Source organism: Melanaphis sacchari, unplaced genomic scaffold (assembly GCF_002803265.2).
Source record: "Melanaphis sacchari strain LSU unplaced genomic scaffold, SCAv2.0 Contig74_pilon_pilon, whole genome shotgun sequence".
Lineage (NCBI taxonomy): Eukaryota > Metazoa > Arthropoda > Insecta > Hemiptera > Aphididae > Melanaphis > Melanaphis sacchari.
Window position 1 is genome coordinate 1,587,001 of NW_020271531.1, and position 19,263 is coordinate 1,606,263.

Genomic DNA, 19,263 nt, shown 5'->3' on the forward strand with positions numbered 1-19,263 from the left:
TCTTTAGTCTGTAATATAGAACGTTTTAATTCTATTAAAAATCTTCAATTATACATCAAAGATATTATAACTAATAATTTGTTTAGAAGAGTAAAAGTTATATTTATAACTATAAAGTATTAATTTATACCATCGATTCTCACATAGACATCTGACATTAATTATTCAGTATAATATAGATATGTATGTTACTATACCTTTTAGGTTTTTAGATGTGGATTGTGGGCCATCTCTAGTCCACGGTGGGTCACCGTGGCCTGAGAAATCCCTCAGTTTCAGGTACGATATTGTCAGCCGTATGATGGACGCTTTGTCCAACTGTGACGTAATAGCTGCAGGCAGCGGAAGCATTTTGGCCAGCTCGTAGAACTCGTAGTTCTCTTTGCCCCGTCTTGACCTAGCTGCGTCTCGACTTTTTTCTTTTCTCAACTCGAGTATTCTAAAAAAAAAAAAAAAAAATAATAATAAAAATAATAAATAAAAACAAATTAAAATTAAAAACCATAGATAGCCGATAAGCTTTAAAAGAAGTTTATTCACACATAACATCGATTAATGGGAATAATAAATTTAATGGAACTTGTTGCTGAAACATATTATAAGCCTGACGATTAAAATGCACAAGCTGTCGAGAGTTCGTTTTTAATTATTAAACCATACACACGTAGTCGTCTTCGTCAATAATATTGATCAAGTAACCGGACGAGTCCATGTACGGAATAGACGGACGAACCCCCGAGCGTTATATTCGAGTCACATGCGTCGATGTACATCATATCGCACACACTGCGCGCCGGCTAACTATTATTACTATTTTCCGGATTTGTCAACAATTCAAATTTACCGGTTTTTTGATCATATATGTTGTATCGTTAAACTTATACATACCTATTATTATTTCGTTATCGTTGTTGTGTATATCGTTTATGTAGCATAGTAACCATAAGTATAATGTCTGAGTGCAAGAGAGCGTGATGTTGCGTTTAAAATTCTGACCTTCACGAATTTTCGAATTGCTTATTCATACGGATAATAATTCTACTGTCGCTATGTCCAACGATGTGGATGATATAGTAACTGTAGCTTATTAAATTTAATGTATACAAATATTCTATACAAGAATACCTATAAGTTAATTATCTCGAGAATTTTGATTTTACCGATTTTACCGATTTTAACAATTTATTTCATTAATTTGTTTATTTTAAATAAGTACCAATATCTGAATCTAATACTATATAACTAATCTTATACATTGAACCCCTTTTAATCAATTGATTTTCGAGTTTAAATATTTAATAAACTTTAAATACATTATTTGAAGTCGATTGAAGGTTTTTTTTATTTTTAATCGATTTTTTTTAGTATTTATAAACGTGATTGGCTGATACTGAAGTATTATACACGACTGATGCAATAGATGATCTAAATACGATAGCGGGCAGTCGGCAGTCAATATTCAATATTTATGAGCAATGCGTGTTGCCCGAAGATCATTTTATTGCATAGACGACAATAAGCGGGTATGCATTTTTTTTTTATTATTGTGATCATTCATATCATATTCTGACACGACCATTTTCGGTATTATAAATCGTTTATTGTTAAATTATATAAGTTAAATTTTTTTTACACCGATCGTATCATATTTCTCACTAACAACCTGGTCAGAAAAGCAATAAATTTCCCGCTTAGTATATATTGTGTCATGAGCGATCAAGAAAAAAATACTGTCAATGTAACATTAAAAAATAATAATAAATAATAAGTTAACGCTACGATATAAACATTTTTTTTATGTCATGACAACCGGACAACGAGTGTGATGGGGAATGAACTTAGGTAAAATATAATTATAACGTCGGGTATCAATTAAATATATAACATATAAGACCCCAGAAGTTATTAGAAGAAAACGAATTTAAATTAATAAGACTTTGTTTGTTTTTAAGGGGAAAATAATGTCCACCGATATTTGCCGATTTCCCTTGGGAGTGACTTGACCCAACACTACCCTCTCCATATAATCAATTGCATCCGAGTCATATATTATATATATACTTACTATACGTTTAATCAAAAATATACTTTAGGATATCATCCTCTAATATTATACTTAGAAGCTTATATGTGTATTGTATATACATTCTGACAATGAATTTAAGTTATTATTGTTATAAAGTATAAAAATAACATGATATTTATTTTTATCTATTGTTATTGATATATGTATACTAGAAATTTTTAATTGTGATTTAAATCAATTACATTTGATATGCATTGATAAATAATACTTGACAATAGTCAATTACTAAAAAATTGCATAACTATCAACTATTTTTTATAATATATGCATGATAATTCTAATCATAAAACATTCTGACACAACGCATTTGAGTTAATAAGATGAAATAATATTATTGAAATAAAATTAATCATTACATTAGATATTTACAATAAGACATTTTAAATTTAGTGACATAAGAATGGGGTTTTGTTTTTATTTATTTAGTACCTTAATGGCTATGTCATAAAATACGATGATGAAATAATTGTTCAATTTAAATATTTTGTTAGTTTTGACAATTTTATATATTCTGGAGGTACTTAAAGATAAACTAATCATTATAATATTTTATTGATATTGTGTTTTCATAACTATATATAAAAGATTGTTGATATTTTTTTTAAATAAACTAATTAGTATTCAATAAAATATTGCCTATCTAATATAATAGTAACGTATATATTAACACATTTCTAAATCATAATACATCACATGAGTAAATACTATACAATACCGATTGATGATCAAATGTTCTAGTAATTTTTTGATCGATACTACTTATATAATATTATCTAGGTATATTGGAAAAAAAAATTAAATGTCTATACATTTTATGTTGTCAACGTTTGGTTAATTTTTACTCATGTGGAGGGTTATATATACATTTTAAGTGCTGAAATTATATTTTTAGGTTTACGGTGATAATCAAGAGTTACGATAGGCTAGGAGATTGATTGATAATGATTTGAGATTCGGGTGTATTTTGATATTTTGATGGACACAGATAATCAAATACATATAAGTATATCGTTACACAGCGCAACCGTTGATTACTGCAGCGTCCAAGAAATTACGCAATAATTTCGCTGTCGTATTGGCAGCCCTTGAACGTGTTTCAAAGGCAAACGAAGTTAACGTTCATACAACATATATATACACCTACACACACGAGCTGGTGTGCCCGCAGTGCACATTGATTGGCGGTGGAGGAAATAAAAACGTTAGCGTTTCGTTGTACGCAAGGGGACAGACAAGGTGTAGTGAGAAAATAGAAAGAGAGGAAAAAAAGGAGGAATTATCAATGACAACGGTTTCCCCTTGGCGCGCGCCAGCCACTTGTGTTCTTCTTCTCTTCTTTTACGAAGCAAATTGACCAAATTGCCCGACCAGAAGAGGCGGTGGAAGTTCCCGCGGGACTGTACGAGCTGTGTCGGCGGCCACTCGGCACTTTGGACCCCGCACCAATATACACACCGTGTTTATTAGGTTACCGGTTCTCTTTCGAAAAACATTTTCGCTTTTACAGATGGACTTATATATATGACTATGAGCATATATGTGTGTGAGTTTTTCTGTGAGTAGTTGCACACTGCACATGCGCTCGTGTAAAAACATTTTAAGTATCGAATGACCGTCAGTCACATTCCATTTCAATTCTCGCTTTTTCATAAATTCGCCAATTTATCAAAACAATATGAGTAATATGACTGGTGAAAACCAAAAATGATCCATGTTATGTCTTATTGGCTGTAATTCAATATATTATTAAGATTTAAGACACAATAATATGTACGGATATTATAATAAAACTGAGTAAAAACGCTTAGAATTTAATTTAACACCTATTTAATTCACTCAAATCGAATTTTATAAAAAATGTTATTTACCTAGGTAATAATCTTGCTGTAAATTTAGCGTATTTAAAATATTTAAATACACTATTGAGTGGTTTTAACATGGTTTTGAATACATTTTTTATTTTTTTATTTCAAAAATATAAAACTTTTATTTCTAGACAATTATAATTGAAATTATATTAATACTTATTTATATAATTAATTGTATTTGCGATGTTATTTTTTCATATAAGAGATAGAGAAACATTAAACTAAACTCAGTATAAATTTATTTTAAGTATAAAAAATGGTTTCATTAATTCTCTCATTTTCTAGTTACTCAATTGTAAACGCACTACTTTTTTCATATTATCTATATTTCAACGATTGTATAGTTATAGTTCATTGACTAAGTCAGATATTATAGGTTTTATTTAAATATGATTTCTAGTTTAATTCCAGAATCGTTTATATTAGAAAAATAAATAAAAAAATATGCAAAAAATATTTAACATTTTTTAAATTATATTATAGTGAATTTTAGTATTCTTAAAATATTTTTTTTTGTTCTGTTATTGTTCTTTTTTTTCAAATACAAAGTAAAATACAAATGGCTGTTGATCTCATTTTATATTAATAACATTCCGTTACGGATCACGTGAAACGTTGTTTTTTATATTCGTAGACATTAATTTTTTTCTTCTTTCATTTCTATTGTTTGTTCGACATTTTTAAGAGAGTGCGAGAAACACCGTGTTAATCCAGAACAGCTACCGGGTCTTGTTGCCTTTGACCTGAACTGAAAGCCGCCGCTCTATAGTGTTTGATTAAATAATCCATCATCAATCTCTTCTGAACAATAACAGAAGAGAGAGAATGATCAATAAAAAAAGAGAAGAGAAATATTAGAATTATCCTTTATTCATTCATTATTATACATATTATTATTATTATTATTATTTCTAAAATAAATTCTTTGGATTTACAGAGATGTTGTTAAAAGCTATAAAATATGTCGATTCCTAGACGAAAAATTTTGTACGTGATTTTAGTTATTTTCACTGGAAATGCATTTTTCTCCCTTTCAAGTTTTTATGACGAGAAAGCAGTAAAAGCCAGCAAGAAGGTCTATTACCTGCAATTCATCGGAGACCTATGAAAACTGGACATCCTCGAAAATCGAACTTCCCGTGGGACTGTGTTTGCAACTTTTACAAACCCTCTCCAATGAAGATTATCCCACTGGACAATTTTATGTTGTCACTCTTCGTCTACACAACACCCGACTTATATTTTTTACATTAGCTATTTTAATTTAATATAAGTACTATATTTTACTGGTAAAAATATTACAATCAAATTTACTTTAATGCTATTGTAAATTATGTTCATACAATATAGTATGTACCTCTTACGTCCTACAATATATTTTTATACATTAAGTCTTATAAATTGATAAAGTATAGTAATAATATAATAAAACAATTAGATAAGTTCTAAAAACTAGTCATAGTTTATAGTAATTGGAAGCCACTTATACCATAGAAGTAGGTATAGATCATCTTATATCAATAATAAACAAAAGTTAAAATGTTTTTAAAAACTAGAAGAGGGGAATTACAACACCTAAAACTCCCCTGACTATGCTCCTGACTCCTGTGTGTTTATACATTAACCAATGTTGTTTTTTTTTTCATTTTAAATAAATATGTATTTACAATATTCTGTAATATAATAAAACAATAAGAAATTTGATATATATTTTTTTTTTTCGTACAAGGTTTGTATGCTTGAGTGAAAGGGGCGTCCATCAACACTACTTCAAACTGTTTTTTAATTAACCAACGTTATGACGAATAATATTAATTAATATCTACTGTATTATATTGCGACGAGTAGGTTCTTATTTTAAAAATAAATATACCTAATAACTATATTATGCTATATAGTTTAATAGGTATAGAATACGGTTATGATATCGTAATATATATTTTTAACTAAGTGAAGGTAATAATATATACGTGGCTCTGCAGCTTATATACACAATACAAGCGATACACGATATAAATAACTATTATGTTATACATCGATACGATATGAGAAGACTGAAATACTGGTAATTTAACAGCATATACATACAAAGATAGAATATCGTTATAAATTTGTCCGATACAGCCGATAAAATACAGTGGTCCGAAGACGAAAGCATAATATATAGGGTACGCGAATCGCATAATATAATAATAATAATAATGTATGATCGAGTTAAACATATAGCGATGGACGGCGGACTTGACAATAACATAATAACAGATTGTAATCAAGACGACACGAAAAGAAAACGGTGAGCAACCAATTACCCGGTATGCATATTATGTATAAACCATATACCGTTAAAATCAGACGTGTATGCGTGTATTATTATTATTATTATTATCTTCGTCTCGTCGTGTCATCGCACGTTTTGTATATTGTGTGCAAGAATTGGCACGCGGCACAGCTGACGACGACGACGAACCGAGTCGCGGTCGGTCGGTCAGAGCTGGTATCACGTGCGTGCGTGCGTGCGTGCACCACCAGCGGTCACGTCCGACGCATATGTGTGTGTGTGTGTGTGTATATAGGTACGCGTATATAGTGTCGGTCGGCGGGCGGCGAAATCATAGGTACGTGCGGACGCACCATCACGTGTACTCGCGTGGACGATATAGTACGGCGGCGTGACGCGCGCCCACCACACCCCTGACCGGCGGCCGACCCACCGTCACCGGAGGGTCGGCCGCGACCTGCAGACCGCGCCGCTGCAGGTGCCGAGTCTCTGCGTGGTGACCGCGGAATCACGTATCCGTCCGATAACTGACCTCCTGAATAACGTAACGTATTATACGCGCGATAATGGCCTGCCGGTGCAGCGGTGTACCTACCTGAAGGTTTCACCGCGGTTAAGACGAAAGTAATCGATTCTCGGCTATTTTTTATTTCTTTCATATATTATTATTGTTATTATTATTTACTCTACTCGAAAATCGTGACGTTTACGTAACCGTAACGGAGGTGTTTATAGTTGTTGTTGTTGTTGTTGTTCGCAGTTTTAGCGTACCGATTACATGTGTAAGTACGTACCCACGCGGCTATAACGGTGATCGAATATTCAGTAGCATAAATAGAATTGTGCGTATGTGCAAAAGTGCCACACGCATCATCGCCACACGTCAGATGTTATCTGATGCGGTAGAAACATTATCGTTCTGCTCCACCAAAACACTTCGAATATCCGCTTGCCACAAGCGTGAAGTCAAGGTGGTCTATAAAAGCAGTGTTTATAATATAAATGTGATATAATACAGGTACCCGCTGTTATCAAATGTATAACGATTATTTTTGGAATAGCAAAGTTAGTAAAACTATGATTTTCAAAAAAGTTGCCTAACAAACTCCAACCGACATGGCCATTGATGAATATTGAATTTGAGTTTATTTGATACGCTGCAGTCTTTCGACTAATAGTTTGAAATAATAAATTGACCAATTTTTTTTTTATTGTTGAAAGTTTGTATAGACAAAATAATAAATATCATATAATGTCAATAATGCATTATATGATAATGAATACAAAGATTTTAAGTAAATATTCAATTACATTGAATAATTTTTATCGTATATTTTATAAAAAAAGAATGGTTTTTAGGTGGGTTTTTCGTATTAAAAAAAAATTATCTGAGCATTCCTTCGCATCACCACAAAATTAAGTCAAATGCGGCGTATGTGATCGGATATATTATTCTTTTTCTCGGATGCACCGTCTGTTGCCTATAAAATATTTAAAATGAATGTATCGTTATGGCGATTTTCGATTCTATGCCAATACGAGTTCGGCCCATCCTATTTCTAAAGCTATAGAAAAATTCGTAGTAACTATATACTCAACATAGATTTATTTTGCAAACAAACACTAGGGTGTTTTATTATTTGTTTACGTATAACGCATAAAATATGTTTAAAACCATACTTCTAGAACGTGTTAATATACTCGTATATACATATAAAAAATATTTCCACAAATTACAATTGTTGAGCAAATGAAAGGGGAATAACACTCGTAAAAAACGAACTTTATAGTGGGTACATTTTTAATCAGTCGTTTCATAGTCGTTTGTATAGTATCTCCAGAGGGAGGAAAAATCGCTGAGTTTAAAAGGGTAGTTTTCCTTGTTTTAGTCAACTTGATTTCAAGTTTGAAACTTATGTCGTTTCACGTTTCGATGATTATAAACATAAATATTATAAAGTTATAAAATTTAAATGTTGTTGAAATTAATGATTTAATTGTTGCATTGGTTTAATTTCTCGACATATAAATAATACCAGTTGTATAATGTAATAAAGGGTGTGGTGAATTGGAAGTCGTCACTTGTAAATAACAGTAATAACACGTCACAAAAATGGATACAGATATTTACTTATATTTGATTTCTAATTGCAAAATGTTGCAATGAAAACAAGAAATACATTTTTGGCATCACATTATATAAAAAAAAACTCGACTGTCCAATGATTTGAATTGACATTTTTACAGATGTTATGAGTATTTTTTATATTTAATGGAGCATACATTTAGGTTTTTATGCATTACATATATCAATATATTAAACTAGCAGGTACTAAAAACATATAAACTAAAAGTATTTTTGGATTAAAAGATAAAATGTAACTCTATAATTTTAATCGAATTTACAAAAATTAATATTAATCTAATTTAAGAAAAATATTTATAATTTATGTAAACTAACGTCTCAATAAATATTAAATATCTAATTACAGTGTTAGTTCCTTTTAATCGTTCCTATGTATTAAGTTCTAATAACTACTCCAATACAATACAGTTATAGTATGACTATCTATAATAATATAATAGTACGAATTATATTAATTCGTATTGACTAACATATTAGCAAATAAACAAAACATGTTATTAGTAATCTAATTATAATAATGTTTAAAATAAAATACTAATAATCAAACTAACTATAATTATATAGACAGCTAAAATGGATAACGGAAAAAATATAACATTCGTTGCATTCAGATAATATTGACATGGTCTCAGATAATGGGTTGGTCGTTAAAGAAAAAAAAATACGACTTGTATACGGTGTATACTGTGTATAAGAAAAAGGGGAATTTACGAGTGTTTTTCGGCCACACGACCATAAAACTCAGAAATAAAGACATTTGGTCAGCAGCAATGCAACAGTATTGAAGTCCCATAGGAATATAATGTGTAAGCTACGTAGACGGAAATGAGCTGCTAAAATACGGGTGCAACTGATACGATCACGGGCGCTCTGACGTTAGTTCTGTACTAGAATGAAAGGTTCCGTATGTGTACTTACCTATTATCAACAGGCGATAATAAATAGTAATTCAGGAAATTAAAAAGAAAACGCCAAAGGAGTCTTATTATATTCCACTGTATACCCCTTTATTTTGGTGTGTCTAACTACAATACATTTCAGTTATTTCAGATAAAAAAAAAGATTTAGCTAATACCTATATACGCGTTGTTTGTTATTTAATAAGTACCTTTATAGTATCGATAGAATATCTTATATATCTTAAAAGAGAATTTAATAATTTCAACACAATGAATTCGATATGTGATTATGATTTCTAATATTAAAGCCGAGAAACATAAATATATAATAAATGTACCTTAACATAAATTCACGATATTTTTAATTATAATTATAAATATATGTTTTTTAGTTATTTACAATTCCCAAAATCTCAAAGAGATAAATTGAGAATGAACCTAATAATATAGTTTGTAGATGAATAAAAAATTGGAATTAATAGTCGCTATTTATAATATATATACAAATATTTGTTCAATAATATAATATTATATTATATGATTCAATAGTAGATTTAACGCAGGCAGGAAAATTTGCTAAGCTTCATTAATATAAATAAAATCAGTAATGATTATAAATACAGAAGAATACATTTTTTGTAGTGTGTAATTTTTTAAATTTACATAATTTATTATAGATTTAGTACCTAGTCAAGGAACTATTTTTTACAATATTTATTTTTTAAGTCGTTATTATTTTATTTTTTTTTTTTTAGCAAATATTCATTTGACTATTCCAGCAGATTTTTGACTAAATGGCACTTGTACTCATGTCATTTTTATAGAAGTGGCAACAGCTATCATTAGAATTATTGACAAACCTAAACGACAACGATAAATCTGTTTAAAATAATAATTTTCTAAAAAATAATGTCTCTAAAAATTTACTCATGAATGACATAAAAGTGGCCTGGAGGCGGTGACCAAAAAAAAAAAAAAAAAACAAAGCAATTATAGTTATAATATATATTAAGTTTTTCAATTAAGTACGTAACAATATGCTTCTTTTAAATAGTTTTACATTCAAATGACAAGATATTTTTAGTTCTCTGAATAGAACAAAAGATTAAATGAAAAGATAACCAAATCGTGGGACGATTATCTGATGATATAAGAGTACCATACACATACTTTATTAACATTTTGTAATGTGGCGTCCCTGGGATGCACCCGTTCTGCACCACCAGCGATTAATATAAACACTTGTTACAATACGAACGGTGCACATCAACTCGGGGAAAGAGGGCCTAAGAATAGTCATAGCTATTATAAACGATTGGATTTATAAAAGGAATCTTTAAAAAAAATAATAATAGTAAGGTATAGTTTTGATGAATCTACAGCTTTGTGACTATAAACAACAAACAAACGCGCAAAGTCATCCTGAGATATTAACAGGACTGGAGAGTCGATAATCAGTAGCAGTAGTTATTATCAAGACCGTGAAACGTATATAGGTACTACACACTATGTACAGTCGTAACTGGTAAGATGGGCGCTAATGAAAAGTACATGGCCGTCCGGAGGCCACCCGCATCCAATTAACGTTAACAATGACAACCGTAGTCGTCGTGTTCAGGAATTCCGAACCGTTTTCGGCACGCGTCTTATCTTCGCTTCTTCAGAAAAATTTGAATAGGAACAGAATGCTATTTCCGAAGTAAATAAATGATTTTTTATTGCTCCAAATTTTTAACAAAATTAATCGTTTGATATTATCTATGAACTTTTATGATAGATTTTGAATCTTATATTCAAAAAAGAATTAGAAATAAGAATATACAGATGCAGGTAAATCAAAAAATCCAATCGATCATTCCTTTCTTATGTCACATTATGTATTATTTTTTTCGAGAAAATATAAAATTTATGACAGTATGGTATATACAACTTAAAATATGTGTAACATATACAGAGAGGTAAGACTGAAGAAGTTGACACACGTAAAATTAAATACTATGGTTGTATAATATACAGCCAATTTATCGTGGGCATTGACGTATCTATACATATAACTTTAATTAAAACCAGAGTTTTAACAATAAAACAAAATATTTGTGAATTGCAAACCATAGAAAAAATTTTAAAATAACTATTACAATTAAAAAAGTTTCAAACGTGTTAATAATATTCTTTAATATATTTAATTATTGTTTGTCAAATAGAAAGTTATATAAATATTTAGCGAAATTAATAGGTGTACTTATAAATTAAATTATATTTAACTATTCTTTATTGGAAAGTTCTGATCGAATCGATTGATTCCAATTTAAACAGTTATAGATTTCACTATAGAATTGTGATTTAAAATTCATTAGTTTAATAGAAATATTAAAGAAGAACCTGTTGGTTTTACTATGTGCATTGCGTTTGTATGAAAAAGCTCGAAAATCTGTACAGGCAGTACCTACCTCTTTACACTGGAAATCAGATACATTTTATGACATATTCGCATAGGTATTTTTTTTTTAATTTTTTTTGATATTCATTATATTATAGGTACTTATAACTAGAGTTAGAAAATTAAAGGTTATTAGAATAATTGTTTAAATGTAATCAGTTTTCAAAATGTATCTAATGGTACTACAGTGGATTATACGCCATACTCGAGTAAAGGTGATTCTTAAGTTTCCGATGTATATCATTTTAGCACAGTATAAAATTATGATTTATGATACTTAAATAATATAAAATATTAATTATTACATAATATATAACATTGCGATTATATTTATAGCTATAGCGTGCATTATATAATACATAGCGTAGCATTTAAATAATATATTATAATATAAACAATACCAATATATTATGTGTATTTTAAGTAGGTATATGGCGTTAATGTTTAATAAGTTATTATGAAAAATATTCGACAATTAATATATATTAACGAAACCATATTAATAGGTACTCATCTACCTAATTTATAATATATTATATAGCTACTATGGCAGGGTCTGGGAATAGATGAATTTATGGGAAAAGTTAACTTTGGATTATTAAGTTATAAGTTACGCACGCGTATAGATACATTAGTAAAATTAAATAGTCACATTTGCATGATGTAAGCCATAACGATCGACGGATGCCTATAGTCATATGGGTTATACCGGAACTTGCTGACAAATTTAAAGTAATAATAATATAGCTGGGGCATGATGTTATAAAACTGACCCGGGTTCGACGAGCGGTTGATTTTGTTTGGCGAACGGCATGCACAAGTCAGCCGGCACAAACCACGACGGGCTGAACGCGGCGGCCGACCCGGGGCCACCGCCGCCGGGTCCGCCGGCCGCGTGGTGATGATGTCCCACGTTGGCGGCGGCCGGATGTCGCTGGAATGACGCGGACGCGTAGTCCATGGCCATCGCCTGGTACGGCAGCATGACGTGCGTGTGCGAAAAATCCAGCGTACGTGAGCGCGAGCGTCAAGTGTTAGCTGCGGCAGCGCATCGCGTACGTAGCTTATAAAAATATATTATCCGACGGCGAACACCTGCGACACAGACACCAGCGGCAACGACGACGACAAAAACTAAACACGCGCGACGACGGCACTACCAAACGATTTATACGACCAAACAAGTCGTATAGATTAGACCGGTATACGCGTTCACTAGTGACGTATAATATTATAGTGTTGTTACACCCTGTATGCGCGCGTAGGGTACAAGCACGTGGACGAAAATTCAAAGTCAGACGAATGTAAAACGTTCCGATTTGTCGCTCGAGATCTTCATGGCACGCCGTAATAATTATGCTCACGAAAGTATAGGTACATAAAATAACGCTATTACCTATTATACAGGCGGTGGCGACGGCGGCGGCGATGGTGGCGATGCGATGCCTAGTAATCGCGTAAACGTACGATGCGTATTATTTTAACATTATAATTATATTATTAAATTATTTGGGTGTGCGCGAGTGTTGCTTAATAATAAATTATCGAAATGTGTTATCGTAACGGCAGCAATCACACGTCGTCGTATCGGCGGTCACCAATATGTTAGCGCGAGCGCGGCGTCACGAGAAAATCCAAGACGACACGTCCGGGACGGGCTGGTTGCGGTCCGCACTGAGACGACGTCGGTCGTTCGTGCCGGCGCGCGGAGGGTTCGACGCGGCGCGACACAACCGAAACGCTGCAGACGGCGGCGGAGCGCGCGCGCTCTTCGCCGGACACGCCCAGGCACGTACACCATTGGTCCTCCACACGCTCCACCCACGTACGCGCGCGCGAACGTCACGTCACCACCGCCGCCGTCGCTTACCTGTTACTATTTTTGTTACACCGTACGACGCGCATATTATATTATGCTATACCGTTTTGCCGAACTATATTCATTAACGGCGGAAACGGCCGTCACGTGCGTCTCCCCCTCGCCCCTAACGAATACCTATATGGCTATACAGTACATCCGTATATATGTACATCAATATATGGTGGTGGGTGTGTTTGTGTGTGTGTTCGGATGGGTGGATGGGCGCAGTAGGTGCGAGGCGCTCTTCCCCAAAGCTACAGAATCTTGTGGGTTTTAGAACCTCAGCACGATCCATTTTCTCGCCCCGTTTCCGATGCTGATTTTCCTTATTATTACTGTAGACTACCGTGCGTGCGATGTGTATACTGCGTGTTACGCGCGTTGTGTTAATAGGTACCTATATACTTTGGTTCTTATCGATTTATATAGATATTTTTAATTGTTATCGTTTCGGCGCAGTCGTTTACCTACAGTATACTTACTAACCCTATAACATTATTTATAAGTATTGTAAAGCATGAACACTATATGTCTATGTCATTACTCATTACCTATATTGCTTATAGGTGATTGTACATCACCGAATGACGAAATATACTTGCTGTCAAAGGGACATATGGTATATGATGGCATATACCTACCTAAATGCATTCATATGGTCGAAGAATAAAAAAGCAGAATTATGATTATATGCTATATAGATTATAGGTATTTATATACTGGCTATATGAATTATAAGCTATGTGCCTGTGCCTAAATTCAAATAAAAACAAATTTGAAAAAAAACTTAAAAACGTAAATAAATTATTAATATTCTGTACGACTATAAATACATAACCTATAACATACCTATATCAAATATAGATTATATCTAAAAATTACAGTGTACCTATACTGTTTTGCAGTCTATATTATATACATAATGGTATTGATTACATCATACGCATAAAGTTGAATTGATTATATACCCAATACCCATATAAAATTATTTAATATTAATTATTATTATCTAGTAACAATCTTTATTTACAATTTAATATTTAAATTACCTAGATAGGTATATTTTATTTTATTTATTTATAAGCGGAGAAATGATATTTCGTTTACAAAAATTGTGTATAAACATAATACGAGTAGTTATAGGTACTCTATAAATCAATAAAAAATGAGTATAATATATAAAAATAAATTTGTATTTATTATACGTACCTACCTATTTATAGAAGAACAATATAGGTACAAAAATATTTTTGAAGCTAAATTTTCAAATATACAATTAAGTAATTATAAAAGTATGGATACAAAAAAATTATTATTATTATAATAAAAAACTAATGATAATTTATTATAGATATAAAGTATTCAATATTATGTTTTTTTTTTAAACACGTTAGTAAAACATTATTAGTTATATGTTTTCACCATAATTTATCACACTTCAGTGAATCATCTATTAATTTTTAAATAGAATAAACATAATTTTATATTTAATTCGTTTCATAAACCACCGAAAAACGTGTAAAGGTCATCTACTAACCAGTTAAAAAAAATTATTACGCTACGTTAATTTTGTGGTAAAACACGACCCATTTAAGAATTAAGATACACCAATCGTCACACTAATTTTATCATTTTATGTTTTAAGCATTATGAATGTATGAAACAAATGTAGGTAATATTTCAATATATACCTACCTAGTTTACAAATTAAAGTCAAATTATAGTATTAAAACTGAATATTAAATAAATATATGCGAGCATAATAAATATTACAATAACTTAAAACGTAATTATTTACCAATGAACTAAAATCAAGTTGGGGATGTAAAGAATTATCGGTTGGCAAATGATATAGCCACTTATACCTTCAAATCACGTCCAATTATTTTCAATGGACTAAACGTGTTATAAGGACGCGTTTTCGAAATTTGACAGTACCTACACACTATACAGATATACGTAACATATTATATAGAATATAACGAATTAATTTAATTTAGGTGTACATCATTTTATAATGCCATATTATGTCAATGCCAGTGATACATATATTATTTTATCGAGAAATCATACAAACTGGGTCAGATTGAATAATAAATAAAAATCCAAATGAAACATACCTATGAGTATACACCGAGATGTAGATATCGTTCTTGTAAAATAGCGAGTACTCTGTATACATTTATGTATACCTATAAAGTGGGGGGCGCGTATATAAAGGGGGTCTCTACCCAAATCAATATTCAGGACGTTACTCGCTTGCGGACCTCCGCCACCGCCACCGACGTCGGTGTTTGGCAAATGGCCGGCTCGACATTCCATCACAGTCCTATCTGTTCCTGCAGTACACTAAAATATAATGGAATATTTATATTATTTATGGGGCTTGATCGACGTGATCTACTGATGAACAATCGCTCGTCACGTGGAATTTATAATGAGCAGTTTGACATTAAAAACAAAATTGAGCTTATATATGAGTAAATTATTATGATCATACACTGATATTTATAAAGCATGTGTGGATAACATGCCAAAATCTACTTTGTGGATTAAGCAACTATGGCAACCAGCAGGAGTTGCATAATGTTTGCTTTAATGTGGTACTATTTTTTTAAATGCTATGTTACCAAATTATAATTATATTAACTATAGCAATAAATAATTATTATATTAATCAGGTATATCAATGTACATTATAACAGATTAGTGGGTATAGACATTTAAATAGATAAATTTAAATCTTATTTATTTTATAAAATAATGTAACAGGATTAGCTATGTATAATAACATCATTATTAATAAATATTATTAGAAACCGGCTAATTATAATCAAAAATTATATACTAATAATATTTAGAACGTAAGCAATATTTTTATAGCTTATTAAACATTTATGTAGTTCAGACTCCGAAATGCAGTATTTTAGTTTAATGAAGTTAACATTTCAAGACAATCGATAACTAAATATTTTTCCACAATATAATTTTTTTAATATATATATAATAAAATGTATTATGCATATTATATTTTCTTAAATAATGTTGATGTAGACTAGAAATAGAATAATTTTATAAAATATTATATTAACCAAGGTTTAAATTGGACATAAAACCTATTAGAAGATTGTTGGAAACTTGGTAAATTAATGTAACTGTATATAAAAAAAAATAATAACAGTATTATAATATAGAATGATATAGTTTTACATCAAGCATATCACCAATTTATTTCCTGTGCAGTACGCGAAATCCTTTAAATGCAGCGGGAGCATACATAATGTAACTTAAAAAGGCGGCGACGTTAAGGGGCAATATTTACGACGACGATGAGAAAAAAAGAATAAGCCTATATATTATATTATACTCCTTAAGGCTGACAAATGATGCCATTATGACCAACCGCATTTGCCTAAGCCTTGGTCCGTGATATTTTCTGTCTGAAGCATTTCTGCAAAATGTCCACGTCAAAATACTACTATAACCTGCATTTGTCTATAAGAATAGCGGTGATATAGTGCAGTACCTACATTTCCTTACGGAGAATATTTATTTAATAGAATCAACTTTTTATAAATCTCTTATAACAGATTGTATTTATGAAATTTAGAGAAGGGCAAAGGCTAATAAAATGTAATTTGAGTATAATTATGTCCATCAATAATATTATTATACAAAAAATAAATATTTATTCCATATAAATATGTAATACTTAATACCTATACAGAGATACATTAGAAAGATATTAAATCATAACATGTTATTACTGATGGATTAAATATAATATTTATCAAAATTACTATTTCATAAAAACATTATTTTATAATATTAAATGTAGAATATTTATAAATCATGATCATAGACATTAGACAACGACAAAAAGGTGGATTATCCAAGTTGAACCCTATAAAAATAATATTTTTAATTTCGTTTTATTAATAATTATATTTATATACATTTTTTATTTTAAAACAACATTTATAAACACAATCAATTTTGATTAACTATTGATTATTAAATGATATTTTACGTAAAGCTTCAGTCTCAGAACAATATTCATAAGTCACAAATAAAACCAGACGTTAATAACTAGAAAACTTTCATATAGGAAAGACTATAATCTACTGATAAAATAATAATTAATAATAATCTCCTCATTAAAAAAAAATAAATATTTTCTTAATGTTTTATAAATGTATTATATAAGGTGTAGTATTATATTTAATAAGAAATAATACATTAAATAGTTTAAACATTTATAATATTTATATAAAATTACTAGATGATAATATTGTTTTTTATGTTGAAAATGTTTGCATTAATAAATTTGTTGGTAGTGTGAAGAAAAGTCTTCACAGCTTTATATGCTTTCGAATATTAAAGCATTCCCTAATATTTTCCACGATCTCCGCTTATAATGGAGGTTGATCGTTGTGTATGAAATTATTAAATACAAAATAAATATTGATAAAAATGTTCTATTTATGTGTTAATTAGTGTCCAAAATAATATCTATGAGGGTTTAATAAGAAGTAACAATACAACGTATTTGATAGTTTAAAGACTTGCTATATTGAAGACCTTGGAGACTTATATATGACGCCATGCGTGTAGAAGTCGATATTATTGTTCCATTTGAATTGAATTTGGTTTAGCGTAGTAGGTATTATATTATATACTTTTATATATATGCAATATATGCGTATATATCGACACATGTATCATATGCATTGGAGGAGAAAAATTACTGTAACTCAGAGGCGTGAATAGGGGATGGATAAAAAAAGAGGAAAAAACATTATTTTGGCATTTCATTCAGACATTGTTTCCGCATAAAAGGACTCCGGAGGGTTGATATGTGTCTGTTGGGTCAAAAGGGGTCAAAATCTTGATTTTCTTTGCATGGACTCTGAGACGTGACCACTGATTATATGGAGACCAAAACTCTTCCCGGGGGTGAACTTACGTTTCATGAAAAACTTTGGCATTATTTATTTCTAAATAAATAAATATTATCTAAATATAACTCAAAAGTATTAAACAAATTTTACGAAGGTAGTTCTAGATTTGTAAATAATAAAATGTATTTAAAAAATAAATAAATTAGATAATAATTATCTATACATTTATACAAAAATAAAATAATAAAAGAAACGAAGGTATACGTTATTAAGCAAAATATACTTTATAAACATAATAATGATATAAGAATTAAAATAACGTATTTAAAAATTTCAATTTATATATACAGCAAGTTTTTATAAAATATAATATGTTTGATGATAGCATTAATAAATAATTGTCGTATTAATTAAAGTGTTCTTTATCGTCATTATAGAATATCGATTTATTTTAAGGTTTGAAATGTTGGTATCGGGTGTTTAGGTGAAAAGAAAACTCAACTGCTGACCAGTAAATACGGTGCAATCAAGCGGCCGCAGACGCTTCATTAGCCCTCTCTCCCTTTCTGATCCAGTTACATCACCCCTGCAGTTCTAGCCTCATATTATTCCAAACTGAAGGGTAGCAGTACCTAATATACACACGCTATCCCATATCAGTCAGTTTTATCTTCCTAACTTACCCCCTCCTTAATTGGATTTATGAAGAATAATTCCATTGGGTCCTAACAGGTGAAAGAATATAAAGTAATTGTAATAATCTTAGTACTTATGCATACAATTA

At 30.6% G+C, this 19,263-nt stretch overlaps 1 protein-coding gene across 2 annotated transcripts in view; it reads right to left on the bottom strand.

Annotated features, from left to right (window-relative positions):
* The window catches only part of LOC112601014 (protein trachealess), a 118,594-nt gene that overhangs the window by 18,921 nt on the left and 80,410 nt on the right, over nucleotides 1-19,263 (bottom strand). The window contains exons 1-2 of one of the 2 annotated variants that reach the window (XM_025348411.1): nucleotides 12,491-13,430; nucleotides 198-439 (exon numbers count right to left, since the gene is read on the bottom strand). In XM_025348411.1, coding sequence (XP_025204196.1) covers nucleotides 198-439; nucleotides 12,491-12,702 — 454 coding nt within the window. In that variant the 5' untranslated portion in view covers nucleotides 12,703-13,430. Of the gene's footprint in view, nucleotides 1-197; nucleotides 440-12,490; nucleotides 13,431-19,263 lie in introns of those variants that run through there. The other variant, XM_025348410.1, reaches the window with a different exon arrangement.